The 27,837-nt window shown below is 35.6% G+C and overlaps 2 protein-coding genes across 4 annotated transcripts; both read right to left on the reverse strand.

Annotated features, from left to right (window-relative positions):
* Nucleotides 1-1,141: 1,141 nt before the first annotated feature.
* Nucleotides 1,142-9,685, reverse strand: LOC145562334 (GPI ethanolamine phosphate transferase 2-like). 3 transcript variants are annotated; one of them, XM_081622584.1, is made up of 18 exons: nt 9,456-9,685; nt 9,290-9,383; nt 8,767-8,811; nt 8,446-8,613; nt 8,270-8,354; nt 8,074-8,180; nt 7,719-7,799; nt 6,943-6,995; nt 6,757-6,859; nt 4,953-5,099; nt 4,610-4,706; nt 4,286-4,508; nt 4,060-4,153; nt 2,827-3,834; nt 2,620-2,712; nt 2,239-2,522; nt 1,733-1,906; nt 1,142-1,469 (listed from the first exon to the last, which is right to left on the reverse strand). In XM_081622584.1, exons 1-17 carry the CDS (start codon nt 9,578-9,580, stop codon nt 1,762-1,764), a joined length of 2,952 nt encoding a protein of 983 aa, XP_081478710.1. In that variant the 5' UTR covers nt 9,581-9,685; the 3' UTR covers nt 1,142-1,469; nt 1,733-1,761. The 3 variants fall into 3 exon arrangements, with proteins under 3 accessions (XP_081478710.1, XP_081478702.1, XP_081478719.1); XM_081622576.1 differs by having other exon boundaries at nt 1,142-1,906; XM_081622593.1 differs by lacking the exons at nt 9,290-9,383; nt 9,456-9,685 and having other exon boundaries at nt 1,142-1,906; nt 8,439-9,219.
* Nucleotides 9,686-10,890: 1,205 nt separating this feature from the next.
* On the reverse strand, nt 10,891-27,017 carry LOC145562350 (kinesin-like protein KIN-14B). Its single transcript, XM_081622605.1, has 23 exons — nt 26,575-27,017; nt 25,452-25,575; nt 25,038-25,124; nt 24,714-24,884; nt 24,521-24,627; nt 23,327-23,458; nt 23,044-23,222; nt 22,293-22,454; nt 21,973-22,064; nt 21,120-21,271; nt 20,818-20,991; nt 19,585-19,731; nt 18,233-18,403; nt 17,219-17,290; nt 15,865-15,920; nt 15,453-15,678; nt 14,211-14,402; nt 13,851-14,063; nt 13,285-13,635; nt 12,857-12,955; nt 12,270-12,410; nt 12,020-12,178; nt 10,891-11,560 (listed from the first exon to the last, which is right to left on the reverse strand). The coding sequence occupies exons 1-23, from the start codon at nt 26,773-26,775 to the stop codon at nt 11,111-11,113; spliced, it is 3,858 nt and encodes a 1,285-aa protein (XP_081478731.1). The 5' UTR covers nt 26,776-27,017; the 3' UTR covers nt 10,891-11,110.
* Between the last annotated feature and the right edge of the window lie 820 nt (nt 27,018-27,837).

Raw genomic sequence — 27,837 nt, forward strand, 5'->3', positions numbered from 1 at the left:
TGTTCTTTTTATTTATTTTTTTGGTGCAAATATGTTCTTTTCACTCTAGGTATATGTTCATTACATTTTAATAGTATGTTATTTTTACTTTAGGTATATGTTCATTATATTTTAATAGTTTGTTCTTTTATTTATAAGTATATGTTCATTACTTTTATATATCATATTCTTTCCTACAAAACGATTGTACGTACAGGTGCCTGTATGAACCAGCTATTGTATCTTATATTCTTATTTCTAAATCCTAATTGTTAAATGTTTATACCCTCCCTTCCTTCCTACATTTATTACCTACTTAATTTCACAATATCTAAGGGGTTGTTTGGTTGCTAAAGAAAACCACGGGAATTTGAAAATCCTAAGAATTGAAATTTTTTGAAGTTGTTTGGTTAACAAATTCATGGAAAGTAGAAATTCTCCTCATGAATTTCCATTTCCCACAAAAGGGGGGACCAAGGTAAATGGAACTTCCCTTAGTTAACCAAACAATTTTTAGAATTTCCTAGGAAGTTCAATTTCATGGGAAATCAATTTTTCAAGGAATTTGTAATTTCTACATTCAACCAAACAAGCCCTAAGAGTAGGGATAAATTGGTTAGAGATTTCCTCCAAGTTTTTGAATCTTGTGCAATACAAATAGTCTTTTACGAGTAATAAAATTTACAAAAATCCGTCTTATGTAAGACTCATGGGAGTACTAGGAAGTAAAATTTACATAAACAAGGTAAGCAAGATAGGTTTTAAAAAGGGCAAAATCCACAACGAATACATGAATTATACAGAGTACTAGAAAGTCTAGAAAAGGTAGAAAGACTAGAAACTAGACAGTAGACAGTGAGTGAGCCGGCTTAAATTGCAAAAGGTGGATAGATTTTGAGCCCAATATAGTTACACTCTGGCAATCTGGCATCCACTGTCCACGTGCTCACACTTCACAGTCTCACTTGACATTCACTTTAGGGTGTACAGGTGGACAGTCATACAGATGAAAAGTAAATCAGTGACAGTCTAAGATAATTGACAGTTTGACACATGAGTAATTTAGTACTCCCTCCGTCCTATTAAGATATATTGTACCCTATTTATCTTGCATGGGTAAATTGATTCAAACAAAAGGGTATAAATCAAAATGAAGTAAGGATTTTGCAATATTAAGTATACATTGGTACAACAGATTGTTATTTTGTTACAATCAGACAGCATACATTCAATGACCGAACAAGCAGTATAACAAAGAAATAATGCACAAATGAAACTATGGAAGCCTAATGTCGGTACTTGTGTTCAGTTAATTAGATAATGTAAAATGACAGTGATGGATTGGAACACCAAATTCTCTCATCTATTTCTTCCATTTCAAAATTCAAGTACACAACACCTCAGAAGAGAGACAAATGAAGAAACAGCAGATGTTAGCAAGCCTAATTGATAAGACCAGGATGTGGTAGTGAAAGCCATTTCAAACCTGTCTGAAACAAAAGGATTACAGTGTCAAATAGGTAGATCAAGCAAACTTCTTACTTTCCTCAGCAACAGAATGCTTTAATATTCAGGAGCTCTAACAGTCAATGTTGGCCTATCTGCTCCCTGAAAAAATCTTGGGCATCGATACTCCCACATCCAGTGAGCACAGAAAAAGGGTTTGGGTGAGGATTCGGGATATCCTACAGCTCTTTAAATTTGTGTGTTTCTACAGGAATTACAGTATGTGAGATAATTAGCGTGGTCTGACCTGATGAGACCATAGAGATGAATTATTGGTCAATCACTTCTCTTTGTACTATTTTTGACAGAGACAATCCTCTTCCTACTCAAAGTATACACCAAGGATGTGTAAAGCACAGTTGCAGCCACGATAAAACCGCCCATATATACACAAGCTGTTGTTGCACATATGTACAGGTACCTGAGAGTGCACACTGTCAATTATCACAATTCACAAGCTCCACATAGGGATAAAAGCAATACTACATGCATGAAGCCTCAGTAAATTTTTGCTATTCTTGTTTTATTCAGAAATAGTGCTAGGGTTAGCTACTTATAAAACACCACTTTAAAGCATATATACTGATGAGGAGGAAGAAAGCACCAATACACGAAGCGTTCTTCTGTATTTGAAGATAAAGTTCTTGTGCTTCAAAATTCTCCCCCCCCCCCCCCCCCCCCAATAGTGTCACAGTGTGAGCAGAATAAAATATACTAGCATAATGCATATATTACTCATCTGGTAATACTTACTTGGGAGAAAAAACACTCCAAATAAATAAATGGTTCCTCATCTGGAGCAATACGATGGTATATGCTGATAAGAGAACAGAATTTATTCCCAGTGGAACAAGAAATGGAATAGCAAGCTCCGACTTCAGCAATTGCCCAAATTCCATGGTATGGTCCAGCCCATTAACACACTCATCTTTCAAAGAAATGTATATCATCAAAGAAAGAAGCACTGATATCGGAGACGCGTAAGTGATGCAGAACATCAGTATACCAGAAAGTATGGTTGAGTGGCTTGAGATGCCCTATAATTTAATCATTGCACCAGTGTTAACAGCAATCAGATTGATGTAGAGCACTAAAAAATGAAGGCTTCAAGCTCAAGTATATCAGCTGACTTACAATGAAAGCTCCAGCAACATCAATGGTGGCAAGAGTGTTGCTATTGCCGAGACCAAAATGGCCAGTCATCCCAATAAAGTACAATATTGCAACCTAAAAGAAAAAATAATTAACCTCATCAAGTTTTGGCACACTAGCTAAAGCATTGATGAGAACTGGAAAGATTAAAAGAATTTTGGACTTGGATAAAATCATACTTCAAGTTACCTCAACCCATGGCTTTCGATATGTGCCATCATTGAAAAAGTACATCATCGCCGCAGAGATCTGCAGCAGCAGCAAAAATACTGGCATTGAGTTGATTGGTTGCTGTAACAAAAGCTGCAGCAGAGACCAGGAAATCATGTATGCCCATCCAATTAAATAGATAGACTCTTTGAATCCTTTTGACATATGTATCATCTGATTCTTAACTGAATGAGAACCAGCTAACTGGCTATAAGATGTTGAATCTTTACAAATGGAGACAAGAGAAAGCCATGGAGAGGCTAATACAGTGAAGCCCGTAGCTATGCTCAGAACAGCGTAGATTATTTGAGCCATAAAGGTTGCACCATGACCAGATACAAGCAACATGTTATCCTGATATATCATAATATGTTGTAAAACTAAACATCCTGACAGTAGAAAGAAGAACTGGAGGAGGTTACGGAAAACTCTATTCAACCTTGACCTAGAGAATGAAAATAAGCTCAGGCTAGTCACTAAGATGCAGGAAACCACTCTGATTGCCTTCTTTTTATTGCTTCCTCCTTGCTCAAGCCATTTTGATATGTCAGGTAGATGTGTCCAGTTCACACCACCCTGATGCCAAGCTCTTATGATCCTACCACAAATGAGCATAACAAGAATTGGACACACTTGTGAGAAACATGAGTGGTAGTTGCTTTTATTAAGTCTGTCTCGCTCTCCTACAGGAAAAGATTTAATCATCTTACGGATTAAAATCCAGAACAGTGTTGATGTCAGAAAATGCCAAATATATTGCTCTTCTTCTACCATAGAACTAGATCCCATGCTCACAACAAGAATAACAATCACAGCAACAACAAAAATCTCCTCCAGACTCCAGTTGTGCATACTAATTTTCATGTCCTTGAACCCTTGATTCCCTTTTAGGCATTCGTCTCTTCGCAAACAGAACAGAAGTCTCAGAAATACTAGAGAAGAAGTGACCATCGCCAAAATACCTAAAGCAAGTTGACCAATAGGTTTCTGAAATTCATAAAACAGTTTGTTAACAAAATGGAAGATGACAGAATTAACCAGACTACTATCTATTTCGTAAATAAAATAAAATTATTAATTAATTTTCAAGGAACATCCACTCCACAGCCCCTTCATTACTATGGGAGTTTGTGGAGCGTAGGATTCAAGCCACAGACCAAACCAAATGTTTAATGTTGACAGCTTAAAAGGCAGTGCAGAGATAGAACATACATCAGTGACCTTGCGAGTCAACCACTCACTTGCAGTCATCAGGAAGTCATGATATGCAGTGACAGTGTGATTGTAGTGGTTGCCACCATCAGAACTGTTGAAAGAATTAAGTATAGAAACAAGTATTTCAGGTCAGAAAGTTCATGCTATCTAGAAACACAGATCCGAAAAGTTCCTGCAGTTGTAAATCAAAATTTATCTCATTTTAAAGAGCTTCTTGACCAACCTTGAAGCAGTAGAATTCCAGAAAGTGTGAAGTGCAGCAGCTTTAGAGTATAGGCAACAAAACATTTCTTCAGTAGTGCCACTGCATTGACTTACCTTGGGCCATCTAGTATCAACATGGTAACCAGAATCTAAAGAAACACATGATAGACCAGGCAACTGAGCTTTAAGTAACCTCAGTAGTTGCCATGAATTCAATTCAAGTGCCCTCAGCAGCTTTCCATCTGGTCAGGAAGACAAGGTCTAAGCCTCTAAGGTGAATAAATACTAAAGAAATTGATCCGCGTAATTAAAGAATATGTTGCAGCTTGCTTGCAATAAGTACCTGGTAAAGACAGCAAACAGTCCACATTGGCAACTCCAACATTGTTCTTGGGAATTGGCACACCAAAAAGAAGAGCTAGTGTAGGAGGAATGTCAACCTAGAATAGAGAAGAATGTGATAGTAAGACACTAAATTTCATGTAACTAGTAATTATAAACAGAAATTCGGGAGACGCAAAATTCTCTTATTTATGAATTAATTCAGAAAACAAATTTTTACTAAACATCAAAGTTAAAACTAGAATACATTCACGAATTTTATAGAGCAGCTTCAAATAACTCTGCAAACAATCACAAACATGATATTTTTTATGATAGGACATTATGTTGTTGAGAATTGTAACCTGATTCATGGTATCTTGAATTGCTGACACATCATCTCTAGGAGCTTTTGAACTGGCACCGATAAAAAGAGCCAAAGAATCAGTTTCTTCATATGAAGAGCCACCATGATTCCCACTCTCAGTCATGCCATGATCACTGACCAAAAGCTGCAATTTTATGGGGAAAGCCAGAAGAATCAAACAACAGAAATAGTACCACTGTGCTAATTGCTAACAAAGATTTAAAAAATTCAGAAATCCGCAGCAAAAGAGAATCATCATTGAAAAAATTCAGAAGAAACAGCTATTATGGGACAGTTTCATCATATCTTCATCATACCATAAAAGCAGAATTTGTGATGAGTGTTCAGCAGGTCAAATAAGTGATTATGGACAAATAGAATTGCCTCAAATCCCCATATTCATATATAATAATCAGTCATTAGTCAGGAGAAGAATATATCCAACAAATGGGCGTTCTCTCATCTTCTTATTTCGTACTGATCCCTACATGAAACACTCAAAATAAGAGGACAAATATTGCAGAGAATACCAATAAGGCCTATATTATGGCATGGAAGCTGACATGGGGGCCTTGGAGATTTGTTCAAAAATACTTAAGTTTTTTTTTTTCTCATAGTCTCTAGTTTTAATTGTGTGTTCGATCCCCCACAACAACATTTGGGAAGGGACAAGAACCTGACCACCCAGAACTGAGCCCCGAATCCAGATGAGCCCGAAGGTTTAACCGGGTGGAACACCAAAAAAAAAAAAGAAAAAAAAAATCTCTAGGTAACCCCAAGACCTTGGATCAAAAGATTCAAAACCTGGAGATGTTTCCTCTACTGGTTCCTTATGTGCATGAATAGCTGGAGAGTGTAGGATCTACAATGACCAATGGACTGATGACTTCAATTAGAAATTCAGAGTAAGTGTGCAACCACTCAAGCATGGCTAAGCACCAAGCTACCTTATAAGGTGCATAATAGAGTGACAGTATTGGAATGGAACTTACAGGCAATAGCGTCTCATAAGGGAGTTGTGAAGGCTTCAACAATAGAGATATTATAAAAGGTAGATTTGCTGATCAATTCGTGCAATGCAGCGAATACCTAGATTCCTAGACAGCAGAAAAGAGAAGCTACAGTTGGAATCAAGGATGATTAATGCTGTTGCTGATGGTCCAATTTAGGAAGCTAGAACTGGGAACATTAAATACTTTAAATGCCTTTTACTCCCCTCCACTGATCGGCAACAATCTCTTGAAGATATAAGTTTCTGCATATCTAACGGCTGCCTGGTTGTCATTTTAACCAATCTGACCAACCTCATGCTCTTGTAGTAGAGATAGTTGCGCTCTAGCTCTAAGGTCTCTACAGTTTATCTATGAATCATAGGTCATCAAACGCTGAAAACCTCACATTAGGTCCTGGTTCATAGACATGCCTCCAACTAGGATACTGCCACAATGGCATGCCCATGGCAATTCCATTGCGCACACTTAGTCTCTTCAACACCTTACCACTTTTTGGGGTGGTAGTTGGTAGCATTGAGGATATACAGGACAAGGTAAAGCTAGCAATCATGTGATGAGACATAACCCAAAGGAAATTTTGGGTCACTTAGGTGGCCACAAGCATATTAATTATCATATTCTGCATGGATTATAAGAGTTACGTGGCATCGATGCATTTCAAATTCATCTACAAAAATCTAGCAGATCAAAATAGAGAAAAAAAAACCCTGAAATCTAATAAATTAAGCATTAACTGGATAGCTATTAATTGAGGACTAGGCAGGACCTCAAGAGCAAGTAAGAACAAACCAGAAGGGTATCTCCTTGCTTGCTGTCACTGGAAAGAACACTATTCAAATGAATCATCTTGACCACATCATCCATCTCCCTTAATTTTGGAGGCATCAGGACACTGACATTTTTTTAGAGGGAAAAATTCAGACCAAATAGCTAAGCACACGTACAACAATCTTAGATATGAGAAAGAAGAACTACCTTTTCCGTCCGCCGATATGTCCGACATGGTCCACTCCTAAATAATGAAGGATCTAGAAATATGTTGTAAAAGAACAACAATTAGTATCAAGCTTTTTACTAATCACAAACATCTTTGAAAAATCATGTCAACTAATCTCATACAACGTCTCATACAGGTCACAACATAATAAAGCCAAAAAGGTAAATTCATGTTTACACTAAATCCAACTTGATCCATGTATCTCTAATAACAAATCAGTAAACATGCCAAAAATTCCACCTGAATATCTAGAAGGACAACTCATCATTTCAGCCTTTGCTCAAGAGAACCAAGTAAAAACTTTGGATAAAAGAGGGCAGGCAGGAGTTGATCTGTTCTCACCAAATCCCAGGAGGAGGCAAAACAATTCAGCAGCAACAACAACATTCATTCATGGAGGTAACCTTCATGGGTGATTCGGGTGAATACTATGATTCAATAACATAAACTTACTACTTAAAAGTACCTTTATGTCCGTGCCTTCCATTGAATTAATCATTTACTTTGATTTCACGTATCACTATTAAGCTATATGTACTTAAATTAGGAAATGAACAACGACCTAACACCACAAATCACATGAGTGGAGCTAGTAGCCATATAATAGGAGGCTAGCAAGATATTGTGTTTCAAAATTGAAAGATAATTACAGAATTGGCCAGTGCCATTTAAATTCCCAAGCACTGATAGAGGTTCAACTCTTATAATTTCTATATAAACAGGAACTATCAAGACGTGAGTGCTCATAAATTACCATGAGATGCCAATCATCCTGATAAAGTTCTTCAGGCAAATGTCGAGACACGTTGAGATCCACTACTACAGTGTCCTTGACCTACGCCAGAGACCAAAACACATGGAAAAGATGAAAAATCATAGCTTCATTAATTATTCCAAATTTCCAATTGACTTACTAATGACTAATAAAAAAATGAGAATGTAAATAGTTATTTCAATAAAATAATTTTTTTTTAACTAAAAAAAAAAAAAGAAAAAGAAATATAGATTATCCAAAGCACAAACTTTTCCCATTATGTCGCTTCTTTCCCAATATAGATTATCATACTTGATTACCACATCTAGTTAAGGACTTAAGGGAAGAGACTTACAAAGAAGCTACTAACTCCGTCTTGCCTAGTAAATAGCTTAGGAAACAACTTCAGCCAAGTTTCATCACCAAACATTGTCATGTTCCAGCCTATTCTAAAAAACTGGCCTGTAATAAAATAAATAATGCAGATAAGTAGAAATCCCTCTAATCCATCATCATCATGCAAAAAAGCTACCCAGCCATGCAAAACTAACCCAGAAGATTGTCATCTAAAAAAGCCTGTGTATTAAAATTCAATGCTACATCCAAGAATCCACCAATAGCACCAGAAACCATAGCCTGTTGTTAAATTAACACCAATGTGAGCAAAAAAGCTGACTAAAAGAAACCTACCGAACAACAATCAAGCAGTATAAACAATACCATTGACCTTCAAGCGAGGCATCGTTACAGTTGGTGGTGCAGCCTTGGCATGATACCCAATTGCCATGTTGTTTGCTAATAACGAATGAGTGTAGGGCATAGCATCTACAAAAGCTTTAGTAGGAGGTTCTCCATCCTTTCCAAGCACAAATTCTGCTGGAAGACCATCAACAACCTAGAATACCATGATTTTATTATGTAATCGATAACACGTTTCACCTCAACACTCCACCCTCAAAATACCCATATAGGTGACACAAAAGAGTGCATTTTAATATATGTAACCAAAGAAGAAAAAAAAAAAAAAAAGACAAGCAAAGGAAGTTACCATGAGAATTAATCTCCTATACAATGGAGGGACTTCTGATAACTCCTACACCATGAAAATATGATAACTTCATTACATAAAATTCAAATTTTCTGATAAAAGAAAAAAAAAAAAAAGTTTACTTGTATAATACTCCTTTACAATAGATTATCATAACTTTGACGTTTTCTTAACATCTGACACATATTTTAGTCAAGTTCAGTCCAATTCAAAGCATCGCCTACAGTCCTACCCTAAATATAGTGGGAAATTTTAAATTTGCAAACATGAACAAAATGTAGGACAAACAAGGTAAATTACACATTATTTGCATTCCTTTCGATCAATTAAGTTCTAGAAGATTACATTAGCTACTATAATAAGTTCAATTCATCCCTACGACAGTAAGTTCCGATAAGTTCAGATAAACCCTATGCAATTAAATCAAACACCACATTAATCTGAGAGTAATACCCTGAAATTCCATCACCAAAATCTATAAATCAAAAGCAACAAAACATCAAAAAGTTTGAAAGGATCAAACCAGATAAAGAGAACGGAGATCATCGGAATTCATTGAGGAAACATTGAAATCTTCAAACGAGTCGTTTCCAGGAGGTCGATAACTCTCAGGACCGCTAAATTACAGACAAATAACAACATTTAGGAGAGAGAAAGTGATGAAAATCTAGAGAGAGAAAGAGATGGACCTGGCGCCGGAGAGAGCAGGCTTGACGGGGAAGAAACCGAGGACGAAGAGATATAGGCCTGCAATCTGCAACACCATAGCAAATATCGTCCAGATTGTGAGTTTTGTGCATGAAATTGACGACATTTTTGAAGAAAACTAAGCAATTTGGAGCTTAAGCTAGCAGCAACAATGGCGGATTTTCTGCTCCAGGAGATTGATTACTGTTAAGACTTGAAAGAATGTTTCCCGTAAAACCTTCTTATGCTATACACAGTAAAATGACTGATATCTCCTAATTAAATTTCAATTTCAATTTTTTTTTTGTTTGTTTATTTAGGTTTTAGGGCTTATAAAAAGTTACTTTAATTCAATTAGCACAAAGGTTGTAAACACCGTATTTACACTTAAACAATAAAATAAAATAAAATAAAGATTAGTAAGTAAAATTTCTGTGGTGAATTAACATAATGGATGCTCTCTTTGTCTCAAATTAATTTTAATCAAGTACCTTTTTTTTAAAAAGACTTTACTAATTACCGGTTATACTTAATTACTTATTACATAAAAACATTCTTTTTAATTGTTAAAAGCGAAGGTCTCACACTACTTCTCAATCTCTTATTAAATTTAGTAATTTACTACTTCGTATTCAATAAAATAAATGACAATTGATAATCAAACAACTTATCACCTAAAACTATATGTCATAATAAATGTCAAAACTAATTTGAGATTGTGGCAGTATTATTTATCTCTATCGAACTCACCGATTCTTTATTCTTCTCTTGCCCTCTTATTCTCATGATCTCCATTAGCCATCACACAATACTAACGCCAAGATGATTGGGAAGAACTATAAAGGTTAGTGACAACAATCATACCAACTCAAGACTTTGTGTTCAATCCAAATGGCTCTTATTAAAAAGGTTAGTGGCAATGCTAGTACTAACTTCATCACCCTGCATTCAATTCTTCAACTACAGAGTATTTCTTATCCTCCTCCCACTCTTTGATACTAATGATGCGCAATTGCGCATTGCACATACCAAACACCCATAGTATTTTTCGATGGTATGGTGTATGACTCTTAGGCTGGGCTAGTAAGGTTAATGTGATAACACCCTTGCAGAAATTATTCAAGTGATACTTTATATAACATTACAACCTCAAGACTCTTCATCTGCGCAAGAATAATGTTCTAATTATAAGCTTGGATGCTGTATTGGTGTTATACTTTACCAAAAATAAGTATTAGATGTATCCATAATAGGCAGCAAGATCTGCCATTGATGGTACTCAGCAAAGGATTGATAGATATGTATATGTACTCCGCGTGAATACAGGTGAATGGCTGACATAGTTCGTCAATCAAAAACTCTTGCATGCCCCCGGGTGTACCTAAACAACGTAAAGACTAATGTAAATCAGCACTTCACATCTGCCAACTTCTCAAATTCTCAGCAATGGGTGATTTCATTAACAATGAAGAATCGTACAAAATTTACACATAATTCCGTAGTGTACCAAAAAGAAATCCCCTAGATAATATACACACAAGGGTGACAAATAAGAAAGAGATTTTCATCAAAAAGAAAGGAAGACTGGAAGGAAGTGGACTAATAATACATACAATACAAACTAATGGAATTGCATATGGATCATTGGATGTACCCGTTACTTCACATCCTTCAAAATGCCCCCTTTTTCCAGCTCATTAACAAGATCTCTCAGGGCAGGAACTTTCATTGCAAGAGTTCTATACAGTCGGGAATACCGAGCTCTTGTGCCATCAGCAGTTCTTGCTAAGGCAAGCAAACTAAGAGCCTCTGGAAGTTCAGAGAATAAATTTTTCATTTCCTCCAGAGTCATATTTTCCAGAACAGTTGGTCTTGGAACAACTCTCACAATTTCACCACCTTTAGGTTCCTGAACCTTAGCCTCTGCTTTGACCACCAATTCTGAATTTGAGTTGGCTCCACATTTGATGATAAACGGGGTTGTGGAACCGGTGTTGAATTGTAAAACATTCCACTGCGATACATCAGTTTCAGTTGCATAACCGAAATTTGATGATGGCTCGTGAGCATGGGAAGCTTGGAAACGGTCATCTTCTTCAGCAGCAGACTGAGCAGATTTTGCCAACAATTAATACTCAGTATTCAGTAGTTCAAATAAGCAAATATAATCAAACTAAGATTTCTTACAACCACCAAAAAAAAAAAAAAAAAAAAACAAAAAAAACACGAATGATTTAAGTGATCCTATAATTTCTTATACGTATATCAGATCATATTTTAAAAACAAGATCCTGATAACTCAATACATGCCATGCCACCCAGTATTTCAAACTAAGTTAGTAAAACGACATAAATTCAAGATGAGCCACTAAACTGGATGATAAAGCAGACTCATACGTAACGTAGGACTGCAACTGAAATAAAAGGGTATCCACTTTATCTGTTAAAGCCAATTATCATTAAATATCATAAACCCAACTAATAGAACCAAAAAACAAAAGGTGAAAGAATGACAGTGATCATGAAAAAAAAACAATCCTTCCAAGTAGGCAAAGAGAGCAACTACCTCTACGATTGAGCGAGCCTCAGCAATTTGCCTTTGTGCACACGGATGATCAATCTCAAGAAGTGAGGGCATTTGTTCAGCAAGTTCATCCAGAGAAGAAAGCATTGCTCTTTTCTTATTTTTACTTAAAGAGTTTATGGAGGCTTGTCTTGTAATATCCTATAAATGCATTTGTGCTCAGTCATTAATCATCTAGGAAATGTGGGTGATCAATCTATCAATAAAGAAACAATATGAACATAAACCCAACCTTGACTTGCGTCAATATGCCATCAAGGGAAATGAGGGATGCAAGTCTTGCATCTTCAGCTGCAGTAGAAGGATTAGGTATTGGCAAGCCACCACCTTCCAGTGTCAGAAGAGCTGATTCGCCTTTCATTTGTTGCAATATCTGAAAGGGATAGGAAATATTGGAAAAACAATAATCCATGTCTCGTACAAGCAACAAGGGGTAGCTAAATAGTAAATATTGCCTACATAATTTCAATGCTCTCTCATTAAAAGACTCTCGTATGGCAACGATGCAACCCCTGTGCTCATGTAGTTAAAAAGTCTTTCGATGAACTAAGATATATAACTCTGCAAAACATTAATGATAGATATCTGACATGGAACCTTAGGTAATGCCCTAATCAAGCCCCAACCCAACAAAACAAGAGACCCCTTAAACGTACTAGCAGCTGGTTCAACTCTTACATTTTATCAAAAGAGTAAAAAGGAGTGCAACTAAGCAAGTCCTGAGTAACTTTAAGTTCCCACCAACAAAAAAAATGAGGAATGAGCAAAATGAGAAAATGAGCAAAATCATGATAGCAAAACTTTAGCTCATGTTTATACCTTCCGCCTTTTGTGATCAACAGACTCAAGAGCAGAACGTAGTTTTGCCACTGTAGCTGGATCTTCTGCTGCTTCCATAGCCAACGTGCCAGCAATATCCTGATAAGAGAATGCACAGTTTTAGATTATAATGTGTATGTGCTATCAGAATCTACAACAGCTTGCCTATTACAAAAACATAGTACTCCCTCCGTCCCTAATTGATAGCCCCATGTCCCTCATTTCACTTAATCAAGTGTTGTATTGAGTGATTTAAAAGTTGTCCATTTTCACGTGGGATAACAAATAAAGTAGAGACTAGAGAGAGATAACTATAAACATAAAGGAACAATCTGTGGGGGACAAACCAATAAGGAAAATGGGGCAATCTTTAGGGGCAGATGAAGTATAAAGAAATAGGGTGTCCTATGGCTATATGCAATATATACCTTCAAGTGCTGCAGCTGAGATGTGTAAACTCGTTTTGTGTACTCAGATAGAAGTTGACCAAGAGCATCAGTACTGGGAGGCTGAGCAGCACCAAGTCCAGCCATCCAACCATCCATAATTGCAGTTGAGAGGAGCTCTAATTGGCCAGTATTACCGGCTATTGCATCATCACTTGTTACTGAAAGAAAATCAAAGTTCTCAGCCAACCATGATCTAATCTGACGCTGTAGTTCTCCAGCTGGTGTATGAACAAAGAGAGCAGCAAGAGCCTTATTCCCAACAGCAAAGCTTTTGGCCTCCTCTGTTATCTCTCGGAGTTTTCCACCAGTTACATGTTGCCTCCAAGTTTCCTGCAAAACAGTAATGGAATTAACATACTCCTTCATGGAACATTTTCCAACAAAAAAAAAAAACCAAAGCAATAGCATTTATGTATATGCTGCACTTGTATCGCAGTCAGTAGACGCACAAGATTATAATTTAGCATCTTGATTGTCAAAGAAAAAGCTTACTCAGAAAATGAAAAAATACATAAATTATATGCATATCATGTGAACATGCCAACCTCATCAATACCCCGCAACTTCAAAACCACAGATGAAAATTTAGACTTCTTTTCCTGCTTTATATTCACTCTAAAACCTTGGATTTGTCCCTCGACCAGAGAATTTCTAGGGCTCAAATCATAAGCAGGAGATCTTCCAGGGCTGTTTGCACGACTAGAGCTCCTACTTCTTCCATTAGAGGCTCTCTCTAGAAATCGATCAACTGGAGCAACCTTAAGTAGACATGTACAATCAACCACATGAGCTTCTATATATTATTACAAATAAATTTGAAGAGGAAAAAAAAAAATTGAAGCAATAAATATACTATTTTTACCATATTTACAAATTACAAAGTATAAAGAGAGCAATGTTTCTACCTTGATAGATTGCAGCTCTGGAGATCTAGAAATCAAAGATCTTATATACAATATCCTCACACGAGATACGAGCATAGTGTCCATCACCCTCTTTGGCTCCATCTTACGGATAAATGAGAAGACAGCATCTCTAATCTCTGCAAGTATTTCATGCTCTCTAGAGGCACCAGCTTTTATAACAGCTGCAAGAACCTGAATTGCAGATAAATTAAATTAGTTAAATTATGTCTAAGGATTTCCATCTATATACCCATGCCAATCTATGTAACATAATTAGGTCCTTCAGCAGACTGTATGTCAGATAAAGTCAGAGGAAGGATGCAAAACTTGAAACATAAATGAGATGTAAAGAGCAAGACACCTGAATACTTAAACCCCAACATTTACTCGACACACTCAGAATATTGGTAACATCAGAATTCAGAAGCAAATTCACAGACTGACAGAAGCATCATATTTTTAAGTCCTGGCTTTATTTGTGGGAGGGACCTTCATACTTCTATGTGTCTATTTATTGAGTTGCTGTTCAAGGTAATACCAACCTTATCCATAGAATTACAGCATAAAATAATTTAGACAGGAAATGCATTTACTATTGTCATCAATCAGCTCAGGTTAGTGACCAAAACAGAGAGATATGAGGACTGGAAAGAAATATTAAGGGGGGAAGAAGAGAGAATAAGGAAGTGCAAGTAAAGATATGACTAAACAATGCTAAGATTACTACAGCCTTGCCAATCTTTAGAGAGGAATGACACTCTCTCAAAACTACAAATTCTATATATAAATCTTTCCCGCTACTAACTAACAGTCTTCCCCTATAAGTTACTAGACAACTATTTGTAATGCAACTTCTAACTTGCCCTTCTCCCTAAACATCAATTAATAGCAACTTTACTCCTTCACGTTTCAGTAGTTATTTTTCTAAAATTGTATAAAGCAGGTGTAAGTGTGTAACCTAGGATGCTTAAAAGAGACTGAATGAGATCCTGGTTAAGTGGTATACTGGTACGGGCCAACAACAAGAAGATATATCTAGCATCAGGATAAGACTAACTACGTGTTACACTAACAATGGAATTAAATTTCTTTTTCTTGGAGTTGGGTTATCTTCCATAATAATTTAATTTCACATAGCAAGTCGATATTGATCAGCTTCCAAATAGAGTAAAAATATAAACACAACCTAGCAAAAGAACCACAAGATATCTGCAAGAACCACAAGAATTTCCTTGATCATACCAGCATAAGAAGTTTATTTGCACCATCTGAAATAGCAGCCAGGCCCTCATACTGTTCAGGGTCAAAGTCATTCAAGGCGGCAGTCAGATATTCTCCAGCTGGGGTGGTTTTTGCTAATTCATTTCCTGCAGGCTTGACCAAAGCAACTGCCATTTCCCCCTTACCACCGGCTGTTGATCCAGAAACCACTTGAGTAGAATTTCCAGTGCTGTTACTAGTATTGTTCCTGGCCACATGCCAAAATAAAGAATCATTTCACACGTGGAATGAAAGAACAAGTAAAATCAGAAAACCACCACCCTGTTACCCACTCTATCCAACCAAAGAGAGCTCACATACACAGATGACAGACTTGAGAAAAAAAATAAATAAAACAAGAAAAGTTACTAGTATTGATGTGCAAGAAAGGTACCTGGCCAAGTCCTGGTTCTGGACATTAGATTCTCGTCTAGATAATGGACTAGACACCTGGCGTAGTACAGTATAGGAGGTCAGCATGCAGGTAACGAAATGCAGCAGTCACAAAACATAATTCATAAAATCCTCGACTTTGGATTGCAATTTGAGGAGAAGAAAAGGATGCAAAGAGCCAATATTGCTCTCTGCCATTAGGTCGATGGATTCTGAACATGTTAGGAGGTATGACATTTTAAGAGGTTCCTCAAAAGAACAAATGAATAAAAACTATATTTAAACAGCATTATTGGCAGCTGATTTCAAAACAGCCTGAATCCAAATATTCATTTGACATACAATTTGTTGTGTTTTTTAAGATCAGAAAGATGACAAATAGAAAGAGTGAGAAGTTGTGCTACAAATCAAGTCAGATGTCTCAGCTAATATATGTAGCCAACAGTTCAGTAAAATTTCAGTAGTAATAAGAAGAAAATTAGAAAAATTTAGGGAAAAACTTGTATTGGATGTTCAGTTGAATCAAACTACAAGTACCAACTCTATGAGAGGTGGATTCCCACTAAATAGTTTCTCACACTACATTCAGCGTGAAATCCCTCTACAAGCACTTCCACTACATGAGCTACTCCACTGCTGTGCAGCACAATTTCTTTTAAACCAAGCATATTATCCAAAACCATCACTTTTTTCCCATAACAAACTACACTGAAAGCAAAAAATCTTTTATAAATTTCCACTCCAATCCCTGGAGTATCTTCTGGAACAAGTGAGTACCACAGGAGGTTAAGAAAGATACATAGCTAATTGTCACCCTACTCAATTTTTCTATGAAGTTGCAAATCATACAATTCTTATAAGAATATAAGTCATTGTGCAACCATGATGTTTCAATGCTGTATCATCTAAAAATAAAATGAAATACTTCATCTCATTTATATTTTCAAAAACATTTTTTTTTTCTAGTCTTGTTTAATTGTCAAACTACAACTATCAAAGAAAGAATTACATTTTTTTTAAACTATTTTGGCCAAAAGGGCTGATATCAAAGAAAGAATTACATTTTTTTAACTATTTTGGCCAAAAGAATTACAACTATCAAATTATCTTGGCATGTTCCTAATATATGACAACACAATTGGGACAGAGTAATAAAATGAGTGAACAAAATGCAGTAAGTCTTTCCAACTTGAAAGCAGGGAAGATTTATATTATTTGATGACATGAACATTCCACTAGCAAAAAGAGAATCATGAAATAAAAACAAAACTCACAGCATTTATGCATGTGTATGCATAGCTAGATGTAAATATGGGTCTATGATCTTTGCCAAAAATAAATGTTAGTTGATCTACCTGGGAGGATCCAACCGAAGCCGCTTTTCCCGTTAATTTGTCAAATAATTTCTCATTTTCTTCATGCAACCTCTGTCATGGAAACATAACAGATTTAAATCTCGGGATAAAAAAAGGTTAAAACTTAAACAACAAAAATCCCAAGAAGAATACAAGTTCAAGTTAACTTTTCTCACAAGATACATGATCTCTTACAGGAAAGTTCAGAAAGGCTAATTAACTGGAAGGTATGCTAGAGGTGGTAACAAAGATGGTGACAACTGACAACTAGACCTGGTTATTGGCAGGGCAGGTCAGGTCAGGGTTGATGTGGGTCAATTGTGGGTCGGGTCAAAGAGGGTCGCATTTCATAGGGCCAATAATGGGTCGGGCCAAAGTGAGTAGCAGGTTGACGATGGGCATGCCAACAAACTATCAACTAATATAAATATTGGACAAAGCCATTATTAAGTATATATGAATACGAAAATATTTATGTAATTTTTTTTGCATTATCCATTTTCTTTATCTATAAATTGGACAAACATTTTAGCCCTATATTGGCCCTATCCAATAAGGATCCTGTCCATTAAGAGCCCTTTAAACTTCGCCCTAACCCTATTATCATTGGGCTACCCTACTCAATAACCAGGTCTAGTGACAATTGACAGTAAATTATCATCAGAGAAACATGAACTGGTGAACCAAATTCTGTAAGAGTTGTAATCTCAAAGGTGTATCCTAATTCTACAGATTTTGAAGGAAAATTATGGAGGAAAGCAAGCTAGAAGGAAAACTGAATATTTTTACATGCAATACTTAGTAGATGTAAATTTACACTCCCCCCCCCCCCCCCCCCCCCTCCTCCCAAAAAAAAAAAAAAAAAAAAAAAAAAAAAAAAAAAAAAAAAAACATTTTTTATATCAATATTTTAAACTGTAATCAACGCTGAGACAAAAAGAGTTTATAGGAAAACTAGAAGCAGAAGATAATTTTTTATTCTATGTTTGACAGATAAAAGGAAGTGCAACAGACCTCAATCAAGGCATCTCTTTTCAAGAGTTCTTCTTCAAGCTTCTTTGTAACAGCCGATGAATCCGCATTATCCTCTGCAGCCTTGAGATTTGACTCAGGCACACTCCCTGATCTACTTTCAGCAGAGCGAAGGGCCTCATTTAGCTGTTGTTCTAAGCTCCCAATTTTAGCCTAAAGATAAATATATAGTTGGAGTAATATTATGATTCCAGAAATAAAACAAATGTTGTGTTAAACCTCAGTAGTCAAAAGCATTATTTAAACAAAAATTGTAAAATTATTATAACTCTTGTAAGTGACTGCTTTCATGGCAGAAATCTTCATTCTACCCCATTTTTTTATTATGCGATAACAAACACTAGAAATGTAGAGGAGAAAAGATAGGACTGTGAATTTTTGTTCAGGTCTTCTATCACTAATGCTTCAGGAAAGATATGGACATGAATATGCACGAAAATGACAATAATCTCAAAGAGCAATAATTCACATGCAAACAGTTCAAGAAACCAACAACTTATAGAGAAATATAGTTGGACATGAATATGCACGAAAATGACTATAATCTCCAAAGACCAACGATTCACATGCAAGCAATACACCACGAAGCTCATATGTATGGTCTGCATATCAATGAGCTAATTTATAAAGAGCACGTGATGAGCTATGAATACTCGACTGTTTCTGCATTTTCCAGAAGAAAAAAAATTTGCCTGAGCCAGGATCATGACAGAGGAAATGAGGAACATATAAAGTTTACAGAAGGAAGCCCAGACAACAACTATCAATTTTTCCTCAACCCCACCCAACATACAAGCCTCTTGATGGTATGCTTCTTACGAATCTCTGCAACAGACCATCACTGTCAATCAACGATCATACTCTAATCATCCTTCCTAGGACCACATATCTTTTCCCTATTTTCTAAACTTTATAAAGATTTACACTATCCTATCCCAAAAGACACATATCAGTGGTCTATGGGAGCCATGTAAATAAAAGAGGCAGCAATGACAAGCATATCATCAAGTAGCAAAGAGGGCTAAAAGATGATCAGCACCAAAATATAGTCCATCCAATGGGTACTGATTCTTAGCTGAGACAGGCAAGTTTTTTAACTCTAAAGCTGCTTCCAAGCTACCAAGAAGGGAAAAGAAAGTTCAATCACCAAGGATTTATATTTCATAGTTTGTCTCAAAACTAAAATTACCCACAGCTGCCTAATGTAAATCCTCTTAAAAGACAGCCAGAATCAAGGAATCTTTTGGTGCTGCCAAAACAGGATACAATATTGCTAATATAACCCTGAATGCAGGTGAGGAAGCTGACAAGTGACAGTATCAAATAGCACACACCTGCAGGCTCTGAATTGTTGTATCTCTTTCTCTTATTTGCAACTTTTGTTCTTGCTCTACTTGCAATAATTGAGCAACTTGATTCCTTAGTTGAGCATTCTGGTCTTTCTCAATTTTATGCTTGTCAGCAAGCATTATATTTTCCGCCTGCACCATAGGATAAGAATCAAAATCTCAGAAAGAGTGTGGAAATGAAAGCATAAGCTCAATACAAATAATTTAATACAATTTTAATTCAATCTGCAATATTGTCATTCCCCCCCCCCCCCCCCCCTCTTATAAAATTGCCATTTGAATGTTATGGCAAAAGCGCTCACGACAGTCTTAATCAGGGAAAAGTTAAAAACAACAGAGGCTTCAGAAGTTCAGAGAGCAGAGGGCATCCAAGCCATCTGCAAAGTAGAATAGTGCAGTAAAAAGACACTACAAAAAGCTAACTAACAGGCATACGGCCTGGCCTGGAATAATATCGAAATGCCTATGAAAGATGGTAAAACTAGTTAAGGAGCAGAATTATCTTTGATAAATAAATGAACTAGAGTCCATTAAGCAAATCTCAAGACTCAACTAACTCGCACAAAATAAGAGCCATCCAGGGATACCATGTCAAGTCATGTCGATTTTTGCAACAAGTAACCAGGAAAGCAAGAACAATTTCAAGTGACAGAAGTAAAGGCCCAAATATTTCAGGCAGCATGCCATTCAACATGACTCAAGGACCCTAGATAAGCCTGCATTTGATCAGCTACAATCTGACAAAATAGCAGATACATTGCCTAATAAATTTGTAACACATTTTTTCATTACCTAATGTGTAATTAAGGGAAGAATGGTTCCTTACTGTAGTAACACAGAACAAGGAATAAAAAACTGTTGGCAGATCCACAATAAAACAAGCAGGGAATAAAAAATAAAAAAAAAAAGAGTGAGAGAGAGAGAGGTACATAATAGGATGAAGCAGGGGCACCTAACATTAGGGATGCATTTAAGATCAAATAATATAAGTAGCCTGATCATGACTTGACAAATAAACACAAACATCCATAAATTTGTGGATTGTTGACAATCAATGAAAACCAAAATCTAATGTGAGATCAATTAATTCAAATCTAATGAAAAAGAGTTGCTAATATGCTGACTCAATAAAACTTATCATGAATGCTGCAAGAACCCTACATCAATAACTAAGCAATTATGAACCCCAAAAAGAAAAGTATATTTAGGAGACGAGACCTTCAAATCTGACTGTAATGTAAATGAAACTTTCCAAGCTTTCTGAACTTCATTAAATAGGAGGAGACATTGATCATCTGCTTCTTTGACTGCTTGTTGTAAACTCATGATTTCTTCCTTCATATCAATAGTTTCCTTTTCTTTTTCATAAAGCTCTTTACGTGCATCATTAGCCTACAAGCACTCCAAAGTCCAAATACCACAAATTACAAGGAGAAAAACATATTTTATAACAAAAGACTAGCATAAGTTCATCAAATAGTGTGGTTAGTAAAACTAATACAAATCACAATTGAACTCACCATGTCTTTCCATTTCTTAATAGTATCTCTATTTCCAAGGCTTAAAACAGCACTTCGGGCTCTGGAAGAGAAGTTGAGGGATGATAAAGTTTCGGGCAAATTAGAAACATCTGGACATATATTGACAATCATTAAGGTTTTGGAGCTTCCACCTACAGCAAATTGAATGTCAACTATTACAATCAAATTCACAAAATGCAAACTTCAAGAAAGTTACAATTCATGAAAAATGGCCATTGAGTCTAAATATTTAATGCAATAAAACTCCAGGCAGATACTGAAAAGATAAAAGATCAGTCAAATCTGAATGGTTACTCATAAATTTATTGGACTCTCTCATTTCCTCTTCCTAAACACTAACTTTTGACTTTTTTTGGTGCAAAATAAGCAAAATATACACTAATGAACTATTCTTATCACAAAGCTGATAAAAAAGAAGTGTCTTTAATGGTCAGACAATGTTTGACCATTATTTTTGCATTGTTGAAAGCTTGATATCTTATCCACAGACACTAGTTCAAACCTCAAAATCAGAGATCCCTGTACATCTGAAAACAAAATTACAGTCGAATTTCATGAACAAGATCCACAAAGGTCATTAACATGGATCGGAGGGAGTAATTGGATTTAAATCAAGGATACACCACTAAAGTAATTTCACTACAATTTACTTTAGTAAAACACAAATACAAATATGAAACATCTTAAAGCTTCTTGGACATCCTAAAGGCTACAAGTGATGGACGCCAAATAAGGAAGATAGTACAGACAGGAATAGGCAGGTTTAAATTATTTAGGTAGAAGTTAGCGTTAATGTCCCTTCAATTCAAATGATAAGTTCTCCAACACTCACCTATTGAGTCGGCAAGAAGTTTGGTAAGAAGAGAATTTTCATACGGGACATCGTCTTTCTTTGATGTCAAAGATGACAAAACATCTCCCAATCTGTAAAGTAAACATCAATCAGCAAGAAGTTTAAGTTATTAAAGACACCACCAATTTCTGCATTTCAGAAGCCAAAATACACCCACACAAAATGGCTTGTCAATAAGAAAGAACTAAAATAACAATTTTGGAGTTTCAACATTATGAAGCTTACAAGGGGCAGTTGTGAACAATAACATCAAGAACAAAATCGTTAAAAATAAATTTGCCAGAAAAGAGACGACTCACGCTGAAAGGGAATGCATAGCATGCAATTGTTCAGTAACACGCTCACCAGACTCATTGTCTGTACTCAAGCACTCGCTTCCAGCTAAGTCAACCAGTGAAAGTTTGCTGTATGAGTTCTCTCCGGTAATTGCATTGTTATAATATATATGTATGGTCACAATCCTGGGAATAACCACCAAGACAGTAATTCAAGTCAATGAGTAATAAATTCAAATTGTAAATCTCGTCTCAAACAGATGTATAAAATAAAATTTCAGCTTCAGAAAAGGTTTAAACATTTGGAGCCCACAACTTTATTCAAACCACTTAATGCATTCAAGAAGGAAATCACACAATGGCAGAGTTTCAAAGCATAAATTCAAGATTCCTACAGTAGGCAAGTCAATTCCAAGTTTGTATTTTATCTGTAATGAGTGATGACCACTGCAATCAAAGAATTCATAAACAGCTGAGATCACAAGCCGAAGAGTTTATACACTCATTACGTGCTAAATAAAGTGTTTAACACTCCATTGATGAAAAATAGTTATCAAAAAAAGGGGAAAGGAACTGTCAATATGCCTTGTCATGGCCCACGAGAGAGTGAAAGGCAGGCAAAATAATCAGTTTACAGTACAATAGCAACTGAAAAGCATGAGATGCACAGCAAAAAAACATATGGATATTTTAGACCAGAATTCCAGATGGTTTACATAGAAAAATTAATATTTAAATGAGATTTCAATTAGATATGTTAGATTTAGAACCATACAGATGAGAAACGTTGAACTTCTGTGCATCGGGGCCCCGACTCTGCAGAGCTGCTTTTAATACTCTGGAGAACTCTAATGGATTGTCGACTTTCTCTGACACAAGTTCTATAAATGAACCTGGTGATCCCATTCTAAGTTTCAGTGAACTCTTTCCTGATGCTGCAAGCAGATCCTTCACCTATGATTCCCATTAAACAGGGATTCAGGCTTCTAATATCACAAGACATGAAGACATACAAATCAATATATGGCTATCACAAAGCCATAAGCACAAGCACATACCTGCTCATTGTAAAGCTCAAAAACAGTGACTGAAAAACTGAATCGTGAAGTAGTAGTGCTCTCTGAGTTAGATAAATCAAACAATTCTTCAAAACATCGAGCGTATAAACCACGGTCATGGCTAGATCCTTCCTGTAACATATTCAAACATAGTCAAATCAGATGCCAGTAGTGCTATATTAATTTATTTTTAAAGAAAGGGGGGGGGGGGGGGGGGGGATGCAAAAACATTCCTAAAAATACAAACACACAAATTAAAATTTGTACTCAAATTGTTATAAATTGTTGGAAGGGGAACAGAGAGGATCAAAGAGACATCTCAGCTGAGTACTTTCCTTCCAACAAGCACACAAGAGATTTGATTATTAAATTGAGCCCATGAATTACATTGGAGATTCAGCTTGTAAAAATTCATTATTTGGTCAAACTGCAGCTCAGAATATGTAGCATAAGCATATTATGTAACATAACTAACTTTGCAAAAAGCAATCAAGGTTTCAGGTACCCTGAATTGCAGGTAATTTAAAACATAAAGACTTTAAGCTATACCAAAGAATACTTAATTTAGTTGTAAAGTTACTTCACCAAAGATGGAGAGTCTATAATAGCAACATATTACAGAAACAATCACTTAATCACTATCTACTGTAGTACTGTAGCAGTGGTTGACTGGTTTCACATTTAAGGATTTTTTTCACTCCATACCAGTAACAAGAAGCACATTGGTTGTGATGACAATTGACAGTAACAAACTACCTTATTAGTCAATGAGCCTAAATTATAGCTATATTACTCCAACAGACTTTTTTTTTTTATGTGTGTGTGTGTGTGTGTGTGTGTGTGTGCGCGTGTGTATGTTTATAACTAAGCAACTGAGGAAAAGGTAACTTAAGCTATTTACTTTTACTCTAAGCAAAGAAGAAAGGAAGGAAAGAAAAATTCAAGAGGTTCTGCTACAAATGTGGTAACAAATAGCTATATAACCCAGTAATAACATTAGGAATGACGTCTGATACTCATTGTTCATGACTCAAAATAGTTTTAGTACAATTTACAACAAGAGGTGAATGCTAACAGCATGAGCAGTATTACGCATAGGGAAATATACATAATTATTTTTTATTTTTTTTATTTTAACATTCAACGACGCATGTAAACAGAAACACAGATGATTGAGGAGGATGTGAAACAAACCATAGTATAAGTTTTCCCGGAATGAGTTTGCCCATAAGCAAAAACAGATACATTGTAGCCATCCAATGCAGACTGTACAAATGGCTGAACATCAGTGAAGACTTCAGCTGCACTCAAAAAATTAAAATCATTCAGACACTTAAAAACATGACTCCAACCTGATTTAAACTGAACAAGAATATATTGAACTTACATTGCCCTACATGAGGACCATACACCCGGTCAAGTTCAAAATCCTTTTTAGGATTGCTCAATGTCTCGTCATCCGTATTAACACGGACAGTGTATTCATCAGGATATTCAACAATAGACAAGCCTTCATTTTCAAATAGTGGTCTTGTACGACAAAATAACTTTATATTTCCTGCAAATAGCAGTCCCTGTTAATAACTAACTAAAAGTTGATAACCTGGTTATGCTTGCCAGCACAAACTACTGTGACCATATACTCTGAAAGGTGCCATGCATTTGAGGAAGACCATGACAGTGACGGATAACTCACAGAGATTATGAGTACCTTTGGCTGTCAATAAGTCATTGAACAACCTTTTCTTCTCGCTTATCAAAGGAGAAATTCTTGCCTCCGCTTCAAGGGCAGCCTGATCTGAGATGGAAAAAAGCTTAAAATTATTCAAATCCACTAGCTCTTATGAATCAAATCTTATATAATAGAAGACTCTGCAGACGTATAACCAACATCTGAGAAGAAAATGAAGTTGACTCATGGATATATCCAGCGCAAAGGCCGCAAACATGAAAACATCCTTTGATCATTAAACAAGTAACCTGTTGACTCATGCTGCATTAACAAGTTATCTGCTTAATACAAATTACATGACGCACATGTGATCACCAAAGAGAAGTCAGAAAATACAAATCCCCTTACTCGCTCAAAGTCAGCAAAAGTTGCTATTACTAAAACTTTACTCACCCAGTTTACGGGTTTTATCAGCGAGTGCTCCCACATACCGCGTAATTCGATCAAGCTTAGCAATAGAATACTCTTGGAGATCACTGGCCTCTTGTCTCAAGACTGCATAATCTTCTTTTGCAAACTGCCAACACATTTTTTAGTTAGATATGCTAAGCTGATAACATAAAGACATAATTGTTGACTGCAACTAAACTTCTATTAACAGAAAGGACTAACGTATGGAATGAAAAAACAATAAAATAAGTCACAGAGTCCACCAGCTAAAGCTCTACAAAACAACTGCAGCAGAGGCTAAAAAGGACGAAAATTTTAAAATTTGAGGAATAATGTCATCCCGTCTCGAATGAGATGTCGGAGGAAGAATGTCAGCACAATTGTGTGCATGTATCATCATGCAAAGATCAATTCTACGGAGATACTCTGTATATGGTATGTACATATATTTGGTGAGTTATCATCTTCATTGCCAAATTTGTCAAATTCTATGAGCTTTTCTTCACATTTTCTGCCCACATATTAATCAAGATTATCACTTTCATATAACAAAATCCTAGCAACCAAAATGCCAAGCATCTCAAATTCACAATACATTATAGGCCCTTGTTCAACCACTGCTTTCACATCCTATCCATACTTTGCCCATTTAATTTACACTTCGAAACCAAAAACATTCCCGATAATGGTAAGTCATTTAGCTCCATCCAACTTCAAAAACACAACCATATTGATAGCTACTCCACATTGCAAGCTTGCAACCAAAACTCTTAATTAAGCTAAAAACTCCAAGCAACCTAAACATTATACATCACTAATTCACTATACATTTTTGTAAATTTTTCGACCCTCGAAAACTCGATTTCAACCTCATCACATTGGCAATAGCACAGCTCCCATAACTTCCAAATTAGTAGAAAATTCCAATTTTCAATCAACTAAATGCTGATAAATAATTCCATACCACAATACTATAAATTAAAATTTACTCCAAAGACAAATTATCTGAAACATTAAACTCAAAACATTTTCAGCAAAACTGCGCATAAAAACAAAACCAAAACAAATAAATAACAAACACAAATTCAAATTAAGATAAGAATTTAAACATTAAAAGCAAAAAAACCTTGAGTTTATCTTCTAGTTTCCTAACTTTGGAGACCACAGAATACTTGGAAAGTTCAGAAGGCGGCAAAATCGAAGAAGAAATGGAGTATCGTCTTCCCAATGACGCCGGTTTACTCTGATGATCGGAAACATCAAACGACGGCGTTTTCTTAGGTTCAAAACCTTTAACATCCCAACTCCATCGACTTTTGTCCGCCATTAAAGCTTCCGACCAAGCTTAAAACCCTAGAATTCTGACGAATTGCTTTGAAATTGGTGAAATTTTCTCTCTCCTTTATCAGCCAGTGGTGGTAGAGAGAGAAAGTGTAAAAATACTCTTCTTCTTCAGTTTTCTCTCTCCTCTACTTCCAGCTTTTTTGTTTGTGTAATAAATTTTATTTTTATTTTTTGGGATTTTTTTAATTTTATTTTTTTTCCCTCTTTTGGACAAAGCAGAACCAGGGAAACGAATTCAATTTTCAAAAACGAAAGAGGGGTGGCTGGGTAGGGACAAAACGGTGTCGTGTAATTTTTTTTTGTTTTTTAGATAAGAAAAAGGTTTTACTTGGTCGATATCTAACACAAGTCGTCTCGACGTATAATAAATCGCGAACTCTCACCTTAATACTCTCATTATTAATGTTAAAGAACCAACTCTATCAAAAGCTTAACTTAGGGTCTGTTCTCTTCCGTTGAAATTCAGTTCAGTTCAGTTCAGTTCAGTTTAGCTTAGTTCAGTTCAGCTCTTAATTTACGTCTAATGATATTGCTAATGATATAAAGCCAAATTTCATTCTTTTAAACTGTTATTACAACGACGACGACGACAACAACAACAACAACAATAATAATAATAATAATAATAATAATCAATAAGTAATAAATAATAATAATAATAATAATAACAATAATAATTGAAATAATAATACTAATAATAATAATCAATAAATAATAATAATAATCATCAATAAAAAATAATAATAATAATAACAACAACAACAATAATAATAATAATCAATAAATAATAATAATAATAATAATAATAATAATAATAATATAATTATTATTAATAATAATATGTACATTTGTATATACACATATGTATAGTAATAAATAATCAATAAATAATCAAAGATCACTAATCCGTAGTTAAAAATCACTAATTAATAAGTTCAGTTCAGTTCAGCTGAGTTCAGTCAATCGGAACAGGCCCTTAATGGTTGAGACGTAGGAATATGTTTTATCTCTATCATTTTCCCTCAAAATAAAAGGCCCTCTGGGT

The sequence above is a fragment of the Chenopodium album genome, chromosome 1 (assembly GCF_948465745.1).
Source record: "Chenopodium album chromosome 1, dcCheAlbu1.1, whole genome shotgun sequence".
NCBI lineage: Eukaryota > Viridiplantae > Streptophyta > Magnoliopsida > Caryophyllales > Amaranthaceae > Chenopodium > Chenopodium album.